Here is a 20,415-nt window from a genome sequence, read left to right as displayed (position 1 = left end):
CAATGATACATTCGTTTGTCAAACAAATGTATCTTACTTAATGTCAAGATATCAAATACTGTTTAGAAGTTGATGTGGGGAAGACCATACTAGAGAGGTGGTCAATTTAATTTCTAGTGTTGCTTTGCAGCAGATTTTCATTTACATTACTTGTTGAAGATGCTTTTTTTTGTTTGTTTGTTGTGAGGTTTGGGTTTGGTTTTTTTTTTTACCATTTCCAGTTTGGAGGGGAAATCATCCCTGAAGGAACTTGAGGAGTTTGGCTGAAGCCCCTCTGCAGGACAATTCTAGTCTCCTGCAACAAGTCCCATAGCTGGAGGTAGTCTTTACTCACAGTAGGCAGTAGGTTAGGCAGGGCAGATATTATCTGTTCTCCGTTTAATCTATAGATGGGATGGTCCCAGATGATGTAACCACTAATACAGCTACAGCCTAAATAAATTTTGTCTGCTTGTGTTCCCTAGTATCTGTGACAGTGTTTCATATGTCAGCTTGTAACCTCAGTTGTTTGTTTGCCCAAGAATTGCAACTTCCTGCTTGTACAAAAGCTGAGTTATTTATCCTTAGTGCAAGGTAACCCTGAGGAAATCTATGTATGTTTTTAGCCTGTGTTTTTAGCTGGAATAATTCCTGTTCATAAGATGTACATGCTTATGTAACAGAAAGGTCAGAGTTAAAATAAAACAGAGAAAGAAAACGGAGTGTTGGTTGGTTGGTTAATGAATATACACCTTTTCTTACAGCTCTGTATTTTAAGGAATGCTGTATACTTCTCGGTTGAGAAATATACATGTTCCAATTACTATCTTTTTATCCAACTACTTAAACTTAAAAAATTTTCAACATACAATTTCTTAATTTATTCGACACCATCATTAAGAATTACCGAGCTAGAAATTTAACATAAGTTAAGGGCTTTTGCACATTTAATTAAGAGGTAATTTCTTGCTATTAAGTGCAGGCTCAGTATTTTTACAGAAGAATTCATGCCCAGCATAAAGTGAAAAATGGTGTTATGTTCAGTTTCTGATGATTTCTACTGTAGAGAGTGACCTTGAGAGGCTGAATAATTTATAAAAAAGAAGCATTTTTAAATACAGCATTTTTGTTGTAATGACTGGAGGAAGATGCAGTTTTTCTGAATGTCCTTACAGCAATAACAAAACATTCTGTGGTAATACTTGCTTCTGAAGCTTTCATAAGAGTTAACGCTAGATTATTTGTTGTTAATGTGTGACTTTGTGTTGTTGACCCAACAAGCTCTTTAGTTCTGCCTGGCTTTGACTGAGCTTGAACATTTTCAAAACAGCCAAGTGATCGTATCCTACAAACCCTCTACCACTTCTTTCTGTAGACGTTTTTCGAAATGACTGTGTGAACACTTGACAAGCTAGTGTTTTATTGACCGACTTAGAACAAGGGGCAAGGGGTAGCTACAGTCTTACAAGTAACCGTAACAGAAAACTTCCTGTTGACAGTATGACTTCCAATACCATAATGTTTCCTATTCATTTGTATAGTACCAGGTATAAAAAGGTTTATGTCTGTAAATGTCTATATGCTTGTTCTTTCTCTGTGTCTTCTCATTTTTTTTTTTTTTTAAACAAAACCAAACCCCCCAAAAAATCCCCATAGAACAGTTTCATTAGTCTCTTTTTTTGCGATGAAGCCCCAGGTACAGCACAGGCCCCAGGCACATTTCACGTTCAGCATTTGTGTGAACAGAATTGACAAAGATCTCAGCCAATTAAATGCTAATATGAGTAAAAGTTGTAAATAGGATTTTAATTGCTAAATTTTAAGATCGTCAAGGTGGTGTACGTCTTTGTTGTTAAGTCAGATGGGTCAGATGCTGAGAGCAGTCTAGTACCAGTATTTAATACATTCTTAAGTAAGCCCCATCATGTTAAACAGATACTGTTGTCTAGTTGGTTGATTGACATTTTTTTCTCTTAATCCTGCATTCAGCATAGTTTTAAACTAGTTCTGTACTTGCTTAACTGAAGTCTTGTTATGCTGAAACTCAGTTTACCTGTCCCTCCCTACGAATGACTAACTAGTTAATGCCATCTGTTTTTTTGCTCTGCTGACCCTGCCACGGTAGCTGGGCAACAGTGGAGAAACGTGTGGTGTCACAGTTCTGTGACTCTCAGAGAATAAGTGTTTATAAGAAACACTAACCAAGAACAATAATGTCACGGTTAGTTGCAATTAGATTAAAGAACGTGTGTTAAATTCTCCCAATGTGTCATGATGTTATATAGAAACATCACTGCATATTCAAGATGGTATGGTACTTCCATCATCAATAAAAATTTCAGTCCAAATATTTCTGAGTGTGTTAAGATTTCCCCCCCCCAAATTCTTACCTAACTTCCATTTCCATTTCCAAATCCAGAAGTAGTTATATAGACCAATGCTTATCTGTATACATTCACTTTATGGGTTAATATTCAGCTGCCAGCCTTGAAGCAAACAGAGTTCAAGCAAGCTGACTTGGAACAGCAGAAACACAATGAAGATGTACCTAAAGCAGTACCTACAGTAAAAAAGACAGACTCGCTGCAAGATAAAGGTGAGCTGTAAATCACTGTTTTACTAGCAAATGGTTATGAACATTTGTAATTTAATTGAACATTTAAAAAACATTTTTGTACACAAGATTAAGATGGAAAAAGTGACACCAGTAGACTGAACTATAATGAATTTTCCAGCTGGAGAGGTATAATATTTATTCAAACATTTTTATTATTAGCATTTCTACTGGTTCAGTTTTGTTGTAATTGACATATTGCATATAAAGGAAAATACAAGTATTTACAGTTCTGGATTCCTATTCCTCGTTTAATATGGAGAAAACATCTTGCTTTTGGAAGCAATGATTTTCAAGCATGTTTAAAATTTGCTTTTTTAATAAGACACACCTAGCCTGCGACCCCACCCGACAGAATAGCTGAAAGTTAGGTTTTAAACACACACCCATACATCCCACGTGTTCTCACTGAGCAAAACGCAAGGGAAATGATACGCAGGAGATCAGATTAGTTAACCTAATGGTTGCTTTTGGCACTAAACTCTGAGAAACTATTAACGTGATTGGAGGTATCCTAGTGTGTCAGTCTCACATAGTACTGTGTGTGATATAAATTCAATTTCCTATTTAATTATTCTCACATGCTATCTTAAATTACAGTCTTGGGAGTATGCAACTCTCATTTTAGAAAGCTAGCAATTGAAGACAATATCTATATATAGTTTATTCAGGCAAATTTTATCGTGATCTTTTTAGTTAAAAATACAGATACACAGAAAAAAGATACAGTAATGTCTGCTAAAAGTAATAGCCATCCTGCACTTCCTCTTCATACTTAAAAATAAGAACAGCTTTGATTTTCTTGCAGATCTGCCCACGTGACTGCTTTGTCCTGAGCTACTTTTCAACTCCAAATCAGTTTGTTAGTAATGAAATGTAACACACACAATCCTGATGCTTATATAGCACACTGCAATTATGTAAACTGCTCTGTTTCACCTGCTCAATTTATTAACTGCACATTTTAAGTAGGTAGAAGTGTGAATCTGACAGTAAACAATGCCACAGTAGTCTCTACAAGTCTCATCCTTTAGCCGTTCCCAGTAGGAAAAACATGAGTTATCTTCCTTGTCTGTCTCTTTGGAACTGATGTGGTTGAAAGATACTCTTTCAGAGGAAAACCAAGAATTGAACGAGAAAGATAAAGCGATACTTATTAAAGGTTTTTAACTTGTGCCACCACTGAAAGGCATGAGGTTTTTTACTCAGAATCACTTCTATTGTTTACAGAAAGAATAAACAGCCTAGCTGACATCAGAAAACAGGAGCCCAAGGCAGAAGAGGAGAAGCTTTCTAGTGAACTGAAAAACCCACAGGATTCAGTCAAGGCGACTGCAGGTCATAAGGAAATGCTGCCTCAGTCAGAGAAGGAGCTGAAGCCATCTGAAGATGAAAAACATGTAGTGGAGCAAGATGCGTCACAGCTGGCAGCAGAACAGGCTGCCAGTGAGGAAATTGAGAGGGAGCAGCTCCTAAATTACGATGCGAAGCAGGATGACTTGCCCCCCGGAAACCCTGGTTGGTAGCACATCACATACTGTTAAGAACAGTAAAGAAATAAAAGCGTGGCATGACTTCTGCAGCAGTGGTGGCAGCTGGCTGCACTTAGCATAAGGTTTTATAAGGGTTAGTGTGAGATGTAAAAGGCCAGTCAGTCCCAGCAGTCTTCTACACTCTGGGTTCTCTTTCAGCAACATGGAGCTACCAGGCTGGATTCTTCTGCACCACCATAGCAGCCCGCCTGTACAAAGCATTTGGGGAAATTAGCCGCGAAACTTTTTGGTATTAAGGCCTTGTAAGAATATGATGCATTTGAAAAGGATGTTAACCATCCACAGCACTGATGAGTAGAGAGATACCAAGTATCAATGTTCTGCTGAAAGTCAAGTTTTCAGCATTGGCTTCAGGTTTTGCTCTTCCTTAGGCTGTCCGTTAATGTATTCTGAAATTGTTTAATGCTTTTCCTTTCTGTCCATCTGCATGCTGACTGAATTCTATTACACTTTCCCAATCCCAAAAGATTCTTTTATCTAGTTCTTTAGACAAGACTTACAAAAGCTGCTCTGAAAATTAAGAGTTCAAAAGGGAAAATAGTATGAAAGCCTACTGTAAACAGCAATTCATTCAGCAGCAAAGTAAATTCTGTGGAAGATTGTTACAGTAACTGTTTGTTGTGCAGATGACCTTATGGTATAGCATAAAAGTAATTAATTTTAAAATTTCCCCAGACAAACAGGAACATGAAGCACCGAACAAGGACAAGGATGTTGATTACAATTTAGATGAAAATGAAGCTGAATCAGAAACGGACAAGCAAGCAGCACTTGCAGGGATTGAAAATGGTAAAAAAAAAAAAAAAAAGTTTTAACCTAAGTACCAGATGCTAAAAACTTTAAGATATTTTGAATGGTATATCTGTAGCAGATATAGCTAGCTGCTTTGCTTGTTCTTTGGGCTTTCCGTCATGTTGACAGCATGACCTGTTTTCTGTTTAGCATCACTGAAGCTGCTGTTGAACAAGCAGTGGGGAGGGACAGTATTCGTAGCTTTACTGTACTATACAGTACTTAAGAGTCCTTTAAAATTTCTCCTGCTGTGTTCTAGACTGTTTTCTAGATGAACTATCACTTCTGTCTCTTAAAGAGATTTACGTACCTTTTTCTTTTTTCATAATTAGTTCAAAACCCTGAAGATACGAAGAACCACTTATCTGAGCAAGGCGAAGAACGACAGAGGTTGTGAGCAAAGGAGGTTCATGATGCAACTTAGTCACCTCTTCATATAAACGTAGCAATGATGAGAGCAAAGTGATCTGAGAATGTTTTGATTATCTTCTCAAGGCTTCAATAAGGGCCCAAATGAAGTAGCATTTTCTTGTGAAGTTTTTAGTACTGTTTCAGTGGTGGAAAAAAAAAGTCTTAAATTTCTGGAAGCTTGTTTTAAAGCAGCCTGACCTCTGCAATGACCATTTCCTTCCTAGTGGTTATAAAATTGAAACCAGCTAGCAATAAGTGTCATAACTTTGAAGTCAGCTAACTTGTACAGTCATACTACAGTAACAATACGTGTAGATGGGTGGTAGATGAGAAAGAGTCCTCTGCCAAGGATGGACTTCTCCCCTGAGCAATACAGTAGAGAAATCCCCAGCCAAGTTTTAAGAGGAGGTAACTTGACTAAACATGGGAAAAAATGGCCCATGCTGCAGTCTACCTTTGTGCCTATTCTGGCACCTTTTTACTGCAATATATAGAGTCAGAAAGCATGATTGTAGACCTCAGATACTATGCAGTATGATATATTTTCCTGGGCTTCCTAAATGAAATTGCTAGCTTACACTATCTGTAACCAGGCTGAAACACTGTCCTGGTTGTCTTCCTGGCTTTTAGGTTAAAAAAAAAAAAAAAAAAAAAAGAGGATTGTGTAGGTACTGTCCTCTTTTTAAGAGATTAGCAGGATGATTCTTCTGAAAGCTTTGTTGGACTCCTGTTCACAAGACCAGTACTACAGCATGGTTCAGTTACCACTAACTTGCACAAGGTCAGAGTGTAAAAATTCAAACTCCTGAACTTTTCATGACAGAAGCCATCTATAATGGTGTGCTACAACCACCCTTTACTCCACCCAGCCACGATCTTCTGCTAAAAAAGTAGAAAGGCAACTGCTCGCCTTTGTAGAACAGCAATTTCAGCTGTTCAAAGTGACTCATCTTCTCTGCTGGACTTCTCAAGGAGGTAAACCAGACTATGCATTTACCAGACAGCTCAATGTCACTCACAGGTGAACCTGTAGTTGTTGTGAAGTCCTATGTTATGCACAACATATCATGTTGTTACTCTCCTGTAGTCTTTGACCTTGCTGTAACTTGTTGAATGTAAACAAGAAACTAGTTTACTTGTGATAATCTAGAAATACCCTCTACTACCACTAAGGCACCCTTAACTGCAGGCAGCAGTTCCATTTCAGAAAATACAAATTTGTCTTGGCTTTCTCTTAATGCACTTAATTTTGTAACTACTTTTGCAGGCTGTTATTCCTCAGTGTACTAGTTTACAAGTCCTGTACCTTAAGATGTCTAAACATGCAAGGGAAAGGTTGGTTCTTTTGCGTATGAAAAGGGTATGAGTTGTCATCAATTGAATGGCAGGTGTCAAGTCAAATGGTGGATATTAAACCTAAATAGGTAAACAGTTCACTGAACTTGAATTCTTCTAAAAAAAAGCACTAACCTCCATTACTGGGTTTTTGGTTACTCTGCTTTTTTCACCATTTAAGTCAGACTTAACTGGTCTGGGCTACTACAGACAATACAGCAGGGAAAACAAATGCTCGTAAGCAGGACAGAAAAGGTATAAGCATCTCTTCTAACTGACAAGTACTGGGAAACTTGAGCTATTAAGCATTTTTTTTTAAATAATGGCATGTTCTAACATCAAAATGTTTACCCGTATTCTGAGTAAAAGGGGCATTTTTTTTCTAGGACTTAATCTGTAAACAATTATATAGCTGATACAAAGTTAATCAGGAATTTAATCATGATTGTTAAACAGCATATATTCTAACAGTATAAAATGTACAGTGAAACACTGTCTTCAAGTTGAATGAATGGCTTTAACTTGATACTGGTAAAATCCCAAACAAGATCCTTAAGGTAATTAATATATTGCCAGAGAATTCTTTTTAAAGTGTTTTGGCTATATTTCTGTACAGTACACAAACCTGACTGGGCTTCTCGCTAGCCAGCCAGATGTCCTCTCCATAAACCAGACCCCCTTTGTACAAAGTGCACTTGTTACATCTCTGAGGGGGGTGGGGGTGTGTGTCTGAAAACCTGCGTAAGAGCAATGTTCAAAAGCATAAAGGAATACAGTCTTATTCTCAATGGCTTCAAGTACTACAGGAATGTAACTAGGGTGGTAGATTTCTAGTAGACAAGGGGCCTCTATATAGAATTTTAAAATTAAATTACTTTAGTTGAACGAGATTCATTTGTAACTGTGGTGTGTATAGTGTTGTGTATCACTAAAATTTTTAGTTGTGTGAGAGAGGGAAAGCTGCTTTGCTGTAATCATCTTGGGGTTAATTTAAACACTTGTCCTTGATGTTTTTTTAAAATCTAAGCCTGATCCATTTTAGATAAGCATTTTAAAATAAAAATAAGCTTCTGTACTGTGTACTCACTTTATTCTGTACAGTTCATGTACTTTTAATGTTAATGAAAATGCAAAAGATGATCATTCCTATTTTCTTAGTTTTATAAATGATAAGGAACTTGGTTTCTCTTTTACTTGCTGCTTCCTTTGGACAAATACCAAAGGCTGTCCTTGAGCTGCTGTGATGTAGTTCAAGATTTTTAAAGAGAGGAAATATTTTTGTGATTGTTTACAAGAAGGCAGCACATGCCAGATGAATTCTCAGTGCCCTGCACTAGAACCAGTTTGCCATCTTTGCAACTACATTTTCCAGGATTTTCATTCTTTTGGCAGTGATACAGAAGTATTCAAGTATATTAATTGTGATGATAAGCAAACATGTAAAATGGTACGCAGCCTCCTTAGAGAAATTGGGAAAAGCATGCCTTCAGGGCAGTATTCCTGCATATTTCAAGAAGCTGCAAATTGCTGGCAGACAAATGGGTATACCACTTCAGACTTGTTTCACCGTTTTCTAGCTCAGCAGTGCTGCTGCTTAGGTGATGAAGCTGAAGTGGTATTACTCCACAGTACAACTGTGTGTTAGGAGAAACACAAGAGTCTTGCATGGTGAAGAGGAAGTTACAAGCTTATCACTATGGAGGACTCGATTTTGCACCAAAATGAAGAATTGTCCTGTCCAACACAGTCAAACTTGGAAGATTTGCTTTTATGGCCTAGGTAAGACTTAGCAGTATGGTTTACCAAAGAGCAGGTCAGCTTTTTACACTTTATTTTTTAACTACCCTTAAGCACTACAGCTTACTTCTACTATTTCACATCTGGAAGCACAGGAGGAAGAACTTCCAGTAAGGAAAGGGTATGTTTGGGGCTCATGTTTGAGATTTCTACCTATATCGACTAGAAGGCAGTAGGATCCAGCAGCAGCATTGCAGTCCAAACAAGAGAATGAAGGTCAGGCAAGAGCTGACTGAGCAATGCAACAAATTGGCAATCCCTCCTTTGCAATGACAAAGTAACAATAGGATTGACATAAAGTTGCAGAGCAGTTAAAATACATTCCTCTTGTCTTGTGTTCCTGTGTGACTACTGAGTGCCAGCTACACACATTCTCCAGCAGCACGAAAAATAAAGACAAAGGAAGAAACTGCAACTAGAAATTACTTACACCATTTCTCACTGTCTTCAAGGTTCAAGGACTTCTACATTTCAGACAAAATACTTCCTAGATAACTGACTTCAGTAAAATAAGAATAATTGAATTCAGTGCAGTAGGAGCTAAATGACTAGTTTTCATCTGCTCTTAATTCCTATGAATTGTTTTAGTTTGCAGGACTTTGCAAGTAGAAAGACTGGTGGGGTTTTTTTTGCCCAGTCAGCAAATTTGATGCAATTTAGGCAAAAAAATGGAAGCTCACAATCTCTCCAAGTGGCTTTGTTCAAAGCAGAATTTTGGTAGCTCAGCTATGCCTATCAGACACGGGGCTCTACTCTTGTTATTTTTATTCAATTACTAAATCCCTAAACCACCATTTTCTGTCAGAGCTCATTCATAAAAATGATTTGTGATTAAATCTGTAATAAAAGGTACAACATTCTTCAATACAGTTGATTTTTAAAAACAGCTTCACCCATAAAACTTCACACAAACCACTTTAAAACAGCAGTTGCCATTCAGATCATGTAAAGTAGGCAGACTATAGATATTCCATGTAACAGTACTCTTATCCTGGAGATCCCTCTCAGTCTGGGTACAGTACTAGATATTTCATCTTACAGCTGATTATGCTTCAGGTATCCTAACAATAATCTCTTGTCTTTCAAACAAGCTTCACAACTGGAAAATATTTATGAGGGGAGAAGTCAAATTCTGGAGGAACCTAGAAAGACAAGATTTAAAACATTACACTGCAGTACTACTGAATTTAATGATGGATACCCTGCAGCTAGAAGAAAAACTTAACCAGCAAAAGATTGAAGAAAAAAATCACCTAGTTTTTTAATATCTGAAAAATATTCCAACCCAGTTCTGGATAATGCCAGTGTTCTCCAGCCGTGATGGGCACAAAGCTGTACGGTGATGGTGTGCCTGTCCAGCATGCTCCTTCATTCTTCTGTGCCTGGCTTTCAGCAGGAAGACTGAAGGCCCTCTCCTCCCTCTGACCCACGGGGCACCTGCTAGCCCTGACAGGCAGCACTCTCCCACTGTGTTCACGCAAGCTGCTACCAATTACTTCTTCCTGCTCTTGAAGAAAACTCGTACTCATACAAGTCATCCCACATGCACCTCCCAATTTTTTTCCATAACATTTAGAAACGAGAGTTTTCCATATTTAAATAACTACAACTATTTCCAAGGGAAAAATGGATTAAGTTACTTTCCCCGTTCTTTTAAGAGTTAGAGTAACTATGGCCTGAATTTGCTCATTCAGCTCTAAGAGATCTGTGGTAGCATTGTGTGTAATACTACATTTCACATTCAATTTGGCTGGCATTTTCTTACCTTAGAGTCTTTTTTGTGGCCTCCTGCTAGCAGCTTCATGACCACGATATTGGGTTTAGCAACTTTTAGAATTCGATTGACCTAAACACAAAACAGCAAGAAGTTTTCAAGTGAAAGCATATGACCTCAAAATTATTTAAAAAGATAATACCCAAATGCTTACATACTCTAACAATACAGCAGTCCTCTTACAGTATCAGTTTAATAGAGATCAGGGCATTTTGGATTTGCTTTGAAGCGTAACAGCTGCATTAATGAAATTTAATGAAGGGGGCATTTATTTTAGTAGTCACTTTTTTATTCAACAGACCATGGAAACCACTGCTCTCCATGCTTATGTTCAAAAATTGTTAAACTATGGCAAGTTCTGAGGCGCTTATCCAAATAAAGGCTTAGACAGATTCTAGCTATCTGTGCCCAACACTGTGACACGATGAGAAGGCACAAAGGTGGCTCTTTGCATGGACATGGTCTGAGCACACTCAAACTACCTCTAAGTATTTTGGTTAACCTCAATCAGATAGCTCATGTGTGACTACCACCAGGATCCAGAGAACAGGCAGGGATTCCTAAATCCTCAGGAAAACCTGATCGCATAACTGTCCTTAACCTGCTCAGATGCAACAGAATAAGCACCCTCCTTGCTCCAAAATACAGGCACAGACACTTAGTTTTTAGGCTATGGACAAAGAGGGAGAAACTCCTACCCATGTTTACAGCCCAGTGCTGAGAAAACTGCTCCAGGAAACAAGTGCCAGACTCAATCCTCTTTTCAGCCGGATGACATTCAAACCCTTTTTTCCCCACCTCTCAGGAGTACACATGAATTACCAGGTTCCAGGTAAGTGAGGCAGGCATGTGCCACCTTCTTGTTAAAACTGATATGCTTTTAGAACGGGGCCAGAAAGCAACACGCAAGAAGGAACTAAGTTGCTATCTCAGCAGGGGGAAGTTTTGAAACTGTGAGCACAACCCTGATTACGTTATCTTATGTACTGAAACAAACCACTGTGTTAAGATGCTGCCACCCTCCTCTGTCCGCTCCTTAATCAAAGCACTAAGCTTTGCTCAGCATTTTGACAAAGTATGCTCAACAGATCCAGCTGAAAACAAAACACTTACTCTTATGAGCAAATACTTCTTTTTCCAGTATTGCAGTCTTACCTCATTGTCTGGATTAGGAATATTCTCAAGAATCATTTTAGCTTGCTGGAAGTGTTTGCTAGCTGCCATGTAGAGATCTGATGACTGAGGAGGTGGGCTGTACTTATTTAAATCAGACATTTCCTAGCATGTTACAGAAATACATAAATATATATTAAAATCAGTTGCCAACAAACTGTATTTTCATTACCTTAAATGAAAACAAGTTACTATATTAAAGAAAAAGTTACGGAATCACAGAATGGTTTGAGTTAGAAGGGACCTTAAAGATCATCTAGTTCCAACCCCCCTGCCATGGGCAGGGACACCCTCCCCTAGACCAGTTTGCCCAAAAATAAGTAATATTTTAAGCGTAAATACTGAAGTTGAAAACATTTATTTCAAATGGCAAATACCAAGCAGCAATATGGTGCTTAACGATTATTTTACAGTGCCAAAATGCAAAGAACTTCTCACACTCTTTATAAAACAATCCCTCTTCTGAACAACTTGCCATTCATTTGCTTGAATAGTGTAATTTCACACCCTGCTACACAACAGGAAAACATCGGAGGGAAAAAAAAAGGATATGATATTGTTTACTTAAGTTTATAGCAAGTGAGATACTGGAACTTCATTTTATATAACTTTGATACTCCACTTTTTTTTTTTAATTAGAGATAAAATAACTTCAATGACAAGGAAGAATCCATGATAGTCTTAACTTCCACTACCACTGTTCATAACACTAAATTAGGGAGAGTGACTGGCATACAAAATAGTACAGTTTCAGTTCAGACAGACCTTTAGAAACTTAGATTTCTGGTGGCCAGACTTTTAAGTTCAACAAGAAATGTCCAAATTTCAGCACCTGAGGCAGAATAGCCCCACAAATCACAAGAGGCTAATAACCAGTTTGATGTGCAGCAGGGTGACTGTGAACACCAAGCTGAATACAAGCCAAGGTGCTCTTACTACAAATCAGACAAGCCTCATATGGGATTATACAAGCAGGAGTATGGCCAGCAGATCAAGGAAGGTTATCATCCTATACTCAATATTTGTGCTGTAACATCTGAATTATTGGATCCAGTGTTGGATCCACTCAGTTCAAGAAAGATGCTGAGACAGGGACATGGCTGGGGGCCTAGAGCACACAAACCATAAGCAGAGGTCAATGCACCTGGACTTTTTCAGTTAGACAAAAAGGATGCTAATGGGTAATCTTAATAGCAGCCTACAACTACTTGAAAACTACTTGAGACGCAGTTACAAAGTTGTCAGCAGACAAATGCTCCTTGTTAATGGCAGACTATGTAATGGGTGGAGAGGCCATAAATTGTGTGTTGGGTAATTCACACTAGGCATTAGGAAAAAAGGTGGATAGTGCAGCCCTCAGTCAGGTTATCCAAAGACTAAATGGTCTAGAAAAGGTAACTGGATCAGGTTAACCAGAGAGGTTGGAAAATCTCCATCCTTTGATTTTGTCAGACTTGGCTAGACAAAGACACCATTGATGTGATCTATAACGCTACTTCAAGGAGGAGACTGGACAAGACAAACCTCAACTGGTCCCTTCCAACCAACGCTTCTGTGATTTCACACTCAAAATTACTTGTTCCATTTTCCTGTTTGCTTGCTTCAGTTATAAAAACATGCTGCTATATAAACCACAGCCCAAAACCTCTGTCAATAGACTTTAAAGAGATTTTATTTTCATGCAAACTGACACAAGCATCTCATAAACCACTACATCAGACCAATTTTTAAACATCTAAGAGTCTAATTTTAGTAAGAATTCAAAGCAATATATTTTCCTTGCACACAGCTAAAGCTAGAACTCCTTGCCGTTTTGACTTATGCTTCAGTATGAACTTTGAGGTATTAATTTCTCTTTTTACAATGACAACGTCTAAAGCAGGTGAGCAAATGACTTTTATAAAGGCATGACCAGCATCATGTTTTAAGATTACTCACCTTAAACTGCAAGTAGTGCACTGGGGGTGGTGTGATAACACTGTTGAATGGAGCAAACCTGTGCTCGTATCGAACTTGTTCACTATCCAGTTCAAACTTCGGTTTTCTTACTTTGCCATCCATGTCAAATGCGATCATTGTCTAAAAAAGGAAAAGATAAATATAGTGAAAAGTGTTAGCTTTATGTCGTATTTTGCTGTGAGCAAGATGAAAGTTATGATTTAGCTGTAACTGGAAGGACAGAAAAATAGTAGAGAATTTACCATATCACACTATAAATTTAATTTCCAGTCCCATTAAAAACAAAGAAGGCATGCAATGTATGTTTGATTACTATTACAAAAAATTGAACCCATTGTTCAGCAAGCACAAATAAATTACCTTGTACATCCCAGCACACATATTTTGGTATGCTTGACTCATGGTGATCTCTCTGCTGAGAGGGCGAACTGCAAGTTTCACATAAAAATATTTTTTTTATTCAGTGTAATTACACATACTCATTTCAGATCAAAACAGATAAAAAATTCTCAATTATATTTTAAAATAATGAAAGAAAACTGAAGCATCAGTTACTCTGGTACATGAAGGGTGTCTACAGGAAAGATGGAGAGGCACTGTTTATCAGGGAGCGTAGTGACAGGACAAGGGGTAATGGGTTTAAGCTAAAGGAGGGTTGATTTAAGTTAGATGTTAGAAAGAAATTCTTTACTGTGAGGGTGGTGAGGCACTGGAATAGGTTGCCCAGAGAGGTCATGGAGGCCCCACCCCTGGAAGTGTTGAAGACCAGGTTGGATGAGGCTTTGGGCAACGTGGTCTAGTGGAGGGTGTCCCTGCCCATGGCAGGGGGGTTGGAACTAGATGATCTTTGGGGTCCCTTCCAACCCAAACCATTCTATGATCCTATAAAAAGCATGGGCATGCATTTCTGCTCACCTGGCTCCTGATTACACAACATATCTCAAGACATACTTAACAATCACATGAACATCATACTGCTGTCAATTAAATAAACTGGTCCAGTCAATGGTATTAGCATGTCTCTATACAATATTAAACAATAGTCTAGAATCTAAAGCTTGTAGTTGTGAGGCCTGTTTGCTTAGTTAATGGATTTTTTGAAAAGTTTTAAGACCAAAAGGTTAAAGCATTTCTATCCTAATAAGAAAGATTTTTATCCTGATAATATTCCTTTAAGCTCCCCTTTAGCTTCCAGTGTTTAACTAATGCCAAATTGCACCACACTTGGCACCTTTTTAAAAAGTATAAAATACAGTAATAACTTTCTGAATTTCTAGAGAGACAAGGGAATTTATCTGATATGACCTTGAGCTATTCATATCTGTTTGTTCTCCTTGAAAAGAAGACAAGGATAAACACACAAAAGCTAAAACATAATTCTGCAGGAATTATAAATGTAGAAATGTAGTATTTTTCAAAGGTAATTGCTTTGGACTTGTTAATTACATCTCATAAGATCCTACAAATGACACAACTGGTGAAGCTGTGAATATAAATGAGTTTGGGTTTTTCTGAAAGACCTATTTAAAAGTAAGTAAATAAATAAATAATGGGAAATTCTGAGGCACAGCAACTGACTTTTTTAGTTAAAAAGTTTTACATTCAGTCTTCATAAACTTTGGAACATTGTTCCAGCCTACATCAGTGTTGGCTGTATAAATTTTGAATTTTAATTCTACATGGCTGCATGAAGGGGAAAAAAAAAAAGTCCAAGTTACACTCTACACTTAGGTACCTTTTTTCTTTTTCTTTGTTTTCTTACTACTACGGCCTTTCTGTTGTTCCTCCACTATTCTCTCCTCCGCCATTTGAGAGCTGTCAGCGCGGCTCAGTGTTGACATCAACCAGGCATAGAGGAACTCTGACAGATACCTAGAGTAAAAACAGTATGTAGCTGTTACATACTACAGTGATAAACATATTCATAACGCACACATCCTCACTGAATGCAGAGTCGTTTACTCAAAGAACTAATAGTAAAGGACAACTTTTAGGGCAGTTAAAACTCTTTGTTTTGTATGGCTGAAATCAACACATTAGTCTGTGTTCTGTGGTGGTTTTTTTTAAACAAGACTCTGGCTCAGTCTCTGAGCCACAGACAGCTCAAGGTATGCAAGTTTCTTACACATTTACTAAGTGAAGTCTAAGCTGCTTATTATTTCAAAACCTATTTAAGATCACTTTTTTCTAGAATTCTTCTTTCCCTCAGTAAACAAAGTGCTTTTAAAAAAAGATACTATGTTGATATCTCTTCTACTTTTGTTAAGAATTACTGTTTTGAGAAACAAGGTTATTACTGATTTGTTTCAAGTATTAAAAAGTCACGAATTATTAAATAAAAGGGCCAGCCCACAGGAACACGAGATTCACATACAATTCTTTTAAGAGAAATCTTTAAGAATTCTGTAAGAGTGATTTCTTAGGAAGTGGGAGCGGGTCCAATAAATCTCTTGACTGACTTCAAATCAAAAGGAATAGGGAAAAAAAGAGAGTAGAAATTACAGATCTGGAGCACATGAAGAAGAAATGATACTTCACGAGAAGTCATAATTCAGAATAAAAATTACTGAGAAATAATTATGAGTTGCATTTGCACATTTCCCCTCAGAAATTTCCTCTCTTTTTTGTTCCTCACTTACAGTAAGGAGATAAAGCAGTTGACGTGACAGTTCCAATTAAGAATGATTTTATTAACATGGTGTGGAGAAATATGGGCAGGTAAAAAGCCACCATCTTACAGAAAACTTGGTACTACTTATTGAGGTATTATTTAAAGAACATTGCCATCTTCTGGTAACTATCTGGAGTATTAATTTTCTCATTTAATGCTTAATCCACTAATGAAACAGCACAGAAACATAATGAGATGGACTAAAGTTCCAGTCATTTGAATTTGTCTAATCTCTCAGAAAGAAGGCTTACAGCTTACCTACTAAGAGTTTATTGGTAGCTTCACAGAAAAAACAACATACCGAAGTACAGAAGCACTTTAACATAGGAAAGTTCAACATCAAATTTATAATGCTGAATCAAAAATGAGCCATGTAAAATCATTCATCTTTTGGACCAAGGCATCAACTATGAAAAACATTAATGTGAATGGAAGTGGAAAAATGAAAAGTATTTTGACTCCATATAGTGCAAACATTTTCACTGGAGGCAGGTATCTCTTCAAATATGCTCACAGAATAAGATGTTATTTTTACCTAATCACCTTTCAGATTACAGTCACAACCTAAAACTCTGGAGATCTTTTTAAAAATACTAGGGATCAGCTATTGGTATTGGTACTACAAAGGCAGAAAAGAATAAAGGAAATCGTTTTCCTCCTGCACTCTCTTGTCTGCCAAAATCAACATATTTTCCATTCATTGTCATTAGAAGACACTGTTTTCAAAAGTTAAATAGAAAGCAAATTACTACTTCAGGGGAAAAAAAAAACCCAACACACTACTAAGTCTAAAAAAAGACCAACAGAATTTTTGTTCTCCACTTGTAATCTTACGAATAGGTAAACACTGTGTTGATCAAGCTTGAGATTAAAAAATTGTAATTAAGTCCCTCCTTTAAATATTTGCAATTATAGCTCTGTGGGAGCATCCCTCCTCCAACAGCTCCAAGCATCCACTTACCAATATATGTAGTAATATTCATGCATACTGTAAAGTTCCAACTCAAAGCCACTCAGAAGATACTGTATCATAATGCGAAGGTTATGATATAGGACCCAGGTGCCCAAGCAGGCCAAATGTTGCCTCTGTGGTTCCTGCTTCAGTAACATACTATGAAGTGCTGCATCTACTTTCTCTGCCTATTGAAAAAGAGAGCAAAGTAACAGACAGGGGAGGAAGAACATTTGACTGAAACAGCATCCAAGTTCTGCCAGAAATAAAATCTTAACAAAATCTGAATACAAATTGAGTCAGTAAAGCCATGCGCCAGATTAAAAGACAGAAATATATTTTTACAGATATTGCCACCTCTATACTCTAGAACTGTCAGAAAACTGAAAAGTTATTCACACAAGTAAATTCTGCTGCACAGAGAAAAAAATATTCTATACAGTGACACAAAAATAACATTATGGGTTTTTTTAATTTAAAATTTTAAGAAGTTTTTATAAATAGATTTTTAGCAGCCACTGAAGCTCAGAACCCATTACAAGCTGTTACTCATTTTGCTATACTGGCAATCATTGCTTTTTTTTTTTTTTAAACCTACCTGCATTGATAAATTAAATTTATACGCTTAATATGCAAGAAACACACTGTGGCCCATCACAGAAACTAAAATATTGCTAAGACCAATTCAGTCTTAAAAAGTAATTGTATGGAAGACATGAAGTCTCCCACGGTTGGAGTATTATCCTGAACAAATCAATCCATATAATCTGTTATACAGTGAAAAAACAGTGTCTCTCAGCTGCAGTACTGTGATGAACTCTCAACCAAACCATCTTGACAGAAGCTAGAGGACACAAAATCTCTCCCTGTCCCCTGCCAAATTCCTTGACTATTCTCCTTAGCACGCACATCTTGGAAAATATTTTATTACTACACGCCTCTCACTGCTGAAGAAACACATTTCCAGCAAGTGAAAAGGTACCTTTCCCTGTCACCTTTCACTCCCCAGTCTTGAAAAATGTTCAAAATCAGTTGGAGCATGTATTTTTAAGAGTTATTATTTAATTTACATATATATTAAAAAATCGTTACAAAATTTTGCAATTTACATCTCACATAGCTATAAAACCGAATTTTCAAAGCTTTCTTGTAAATATGGCTCATCCATCTCTCCCTGGCTACATCTTGCAGACTGACAGTTCCAAGGAGGACAGACTACAAGCAGTGGAATTACCATTAAATTACAGAAATCACAGCAGGTTTCCCTGAAGTCTACTTATTGGACAAAGTTAATCTTAAAAAATGTAATACCTTTTTGTTTAATAGATCTAACAAAGTCTTTAGATGCATCCTACAGACTTCCTGGGCTGCATTTTAAGAAACCTTGTCCTAAAGATTTTAGGACAGAGGAGTTGCTTCATTCGCCTAGAATCTAATACCATAGGCTCCTCTGGTAGGAATATACCTGGAAAGAAAAGTTTGCTGGCCTGCCGTCTAGGACATTACCTCATCCTGGAGGGTGGCAAATTCCTCAAGGATGTGACCCAGTTTATCTCTCTGACGAGCTCTATTGTGTCCATGGATTTGAATCAGACTACAGAATGGCTGAAAGAAACAAACTGTAGTTTTAAATTTTGAACACAAGTTTGAAACTACAGTAGTACAATGATGTCTACTTAGGCATCTGTTTTATACATCTATATTAGAAGGTAGTTTCCTTAAGGTTCCCTACAGAGTGCCAGCTTGCAGGCAAGCAAGCTCTCTGGAGCGCTGCAAGAGCCCATTTCTCTGTACCCAAGTCAACATGAGATTGAGTGAGCATCCTTTAGCAATCTGATCAGAACAGAATGCTTGGGGTAAGAGAGGTATTTTTTCTGCCTAAATCTATGTGCCCAGGTGGCCAAGAAAGCCAACAGCATCCTGGCTTGTATCAGAAACAGTGTGGCCAGCAGGACGAGGGAAGTGATTGTCCCCCTGTACTCAGTGCAGGTGAGGCTGCACCTCAAGCCCTGTGTTCAGTTTTGGGCCCCTCACTACAAGAAAGACATTGAGGTGCCAGAGCGTACCCAAAGCAGGACAACGAAGCTGGTGAAGGGTCTAATAGCACAGTCTTATAAGGAGCGGCTGAGGGAACTGGGGTTGTTTAGCCTGGAGAAAAGGAGGCTGAGGGGAGACTTTATTGCTCTCTACAGCTACCTGAAAGGAGGTTGTAGCCAGGTGGGTGTTGGTCTCTTCTCCCAAGTAAGAAGTGATAGGACAAGAGGAAATGGCCTCAAGCTGCACCAGGGGAGGTTTAGATTGAGTATCAGGAAAAAAATTCTTCAACAAAATGGTTATTAAGCATTGGAACAGGCTGCCCAGGGAAGTGGTTGAGTCACCATCCCTGGAGGTATTTAAAAGATGTGTAGATGTGGTGCTTAGGGACATGGTCTAGTGGTGGATTTGGCAGTGCTAGGTTAATGGTTGGACTTGATGATCTGAAGGATTATTTCCAACCAAAATGACTGCATTCTATGTTTTTCTTAGCATTGTGCCACATTCAATAACTGACTTTTAAAACAATTTTTATAATTCTTAAACTAGAGAGAATGTAAAAATAATTTTTACTAGTGCTGTATCTGTTTTACGACATGAAACTACCCTGTAAAGGGGGAGTGGGTGCAGATTTCTAATGAAGTGAAATATTAGTGAAAAATCTGGAAGCATAATACAGGAAACAAACACCAATAATTATACTGGCTTTTTAAAAAGTGTTACCATTTTTAAGATGGCCAATTTCTGCAATTTTGCCTTAATGCCAGTTGTCTAAAAACACTTGGTCTCATTTTCAAATGTAAGCAAATCTTTAAAGTGCTAATATACTCACAAACATGCTGTAACTGCAATGAACACTTACCCGAACACAATGTGTCACAAAGGAATCAATGTAGTCCTTTGCCTGGTGATTATTATAAAGACAACACCTAAAAGGGAAATGTCCACATACATACACATGTTTATAAATGTCACAAGTCTATGTAGCACAAAATTTAGAAAGAAACATGAGTGCAGCAACAACTGACTCCTTCATACAAAAGCACTAAGAAGTACAAAATGTATATGTTCTTTACATGTCTATCCTTATTCTTGTAAGCAGAAATATTTTTTCATCAGACATCGAAACATGTGCAAGTAGCTCAAGATCCACTTACTTTGGAGAAAGTACTGGAGGACTGACAAAAGACCTTAAAGCATCTTTTACCATGTCTTGCATGAGGTGAGTGCCAAACACCTTCTTGTTATCTACCAGAAAAGTTGTCTGAAAGTGAAAATGTGTTTTTAGAAACATGTTTTAAGTTAAAATTAATGCTTTAGAAATTACTAATAGAAAGCTCTTACAGTGTGTATATTACATCAGAAACTTGT

At 37.6% G+C, this 20,415-nt stretch overlaps 2 protein-coding genes across 9 annotated transcripts in view; one reads left to right on the top strand and one right to left on the bottom strand.

The window, feature by feature from the left end:
• Positions 1-5,410, top strand: part of GOLM1 (golgi membrane protein 1) — a 34,500-nt gene extending 29,090 nt beyond the window's left edge. For all 4 annotated transcript variants that reach the window (XM_054808840.1, XM_054808838.1, XM_054808839.1 and 1 more), the window contains exons 7-10: positions 2,458-2,575; positions 3,824-4,111; positions 4,822-4,935; positions 5,271-5,410. In XM_054808840.1, coding sequence (XP_054664815.1) covers positions 2,458-2,575; positions 3,824-4,111; positions 4,822-4,935; positions 5,271-5,335 — 585 coding nt within the window. In that variant the 3' untranslated portion in view covers positions 5,336-5,410. The remainder of the gene's footprint in view (positions 1-2,457; positions 2,576-3,823; positions 4,112-4,821; positions 4,936-5,270) is intronic.
• The window catches only part of NAA35 (N-alpha-acetyltransferase 35, NatC auxiliary subunit), a 32,483-nt gene continuing 14,638 nt past the window's right edge, over positions 2,571-20,415 (bottom strand). For all 5 annotated transcript variants that reach the window (XM_054808831.1, XM_054808832.1, XM_054808836.1 and 2 more), the window contains 10 exons: positions 20,202-20,308; positions 19,907-19,973; positions 18,517-18,615; positions 17,020-17,198; positions 15,123-15,259; positions 13,748-13,815; positions 13,367-13,507; positions 11,411-11,533; positions 10,247-10,327; positions 2,571-9,623 (listed from right to left, as the gene is read on the bottom strand). In XM_054808831.1, the coding sequence (XP_054664806.1) occupies positions 9,564-9,623; positions 10,247-10,327; positions 11,411-11,533; positions 13,367-13,507; positions 13,748-13,815; positions 15,123-15,259; positions 17,020-17,198; positions 18,517-18,615; positions 19,907-19,973; positions 20,202-20,308 (1,062 nt within the window). In that variant the 3' untranslated portion in view covers positions 2,571-9,563. The remainder of the gene's footprint in view (positions 9,624-10,246; positions 10,328-11,410; positions 11,534-13,366; positions 13,508-13,747; positions 13,816-15,122; positions 15,260-17,019; positions 17,199-18,516; positions 18,616-19,906; positions 19,974-20,201; positions 20,309-20,415) is intronic.

The sequence above is a fragment of the Grus americana genome, chromosome Z (genome assembly GCF_028858705.1).
Source record: "Grus americana isolate bGruAme1 chromosome Z, bGruAme1.mat, whole genome shotgun sequence".
NCBI lineage: Eukaryota > Metazoa > Chordata > Aves > Gruiformes > Gruidae > Grus > Grus americana.
This window is presented reverse-complemented; position numbering and strand designations above follow the sequence as displayed.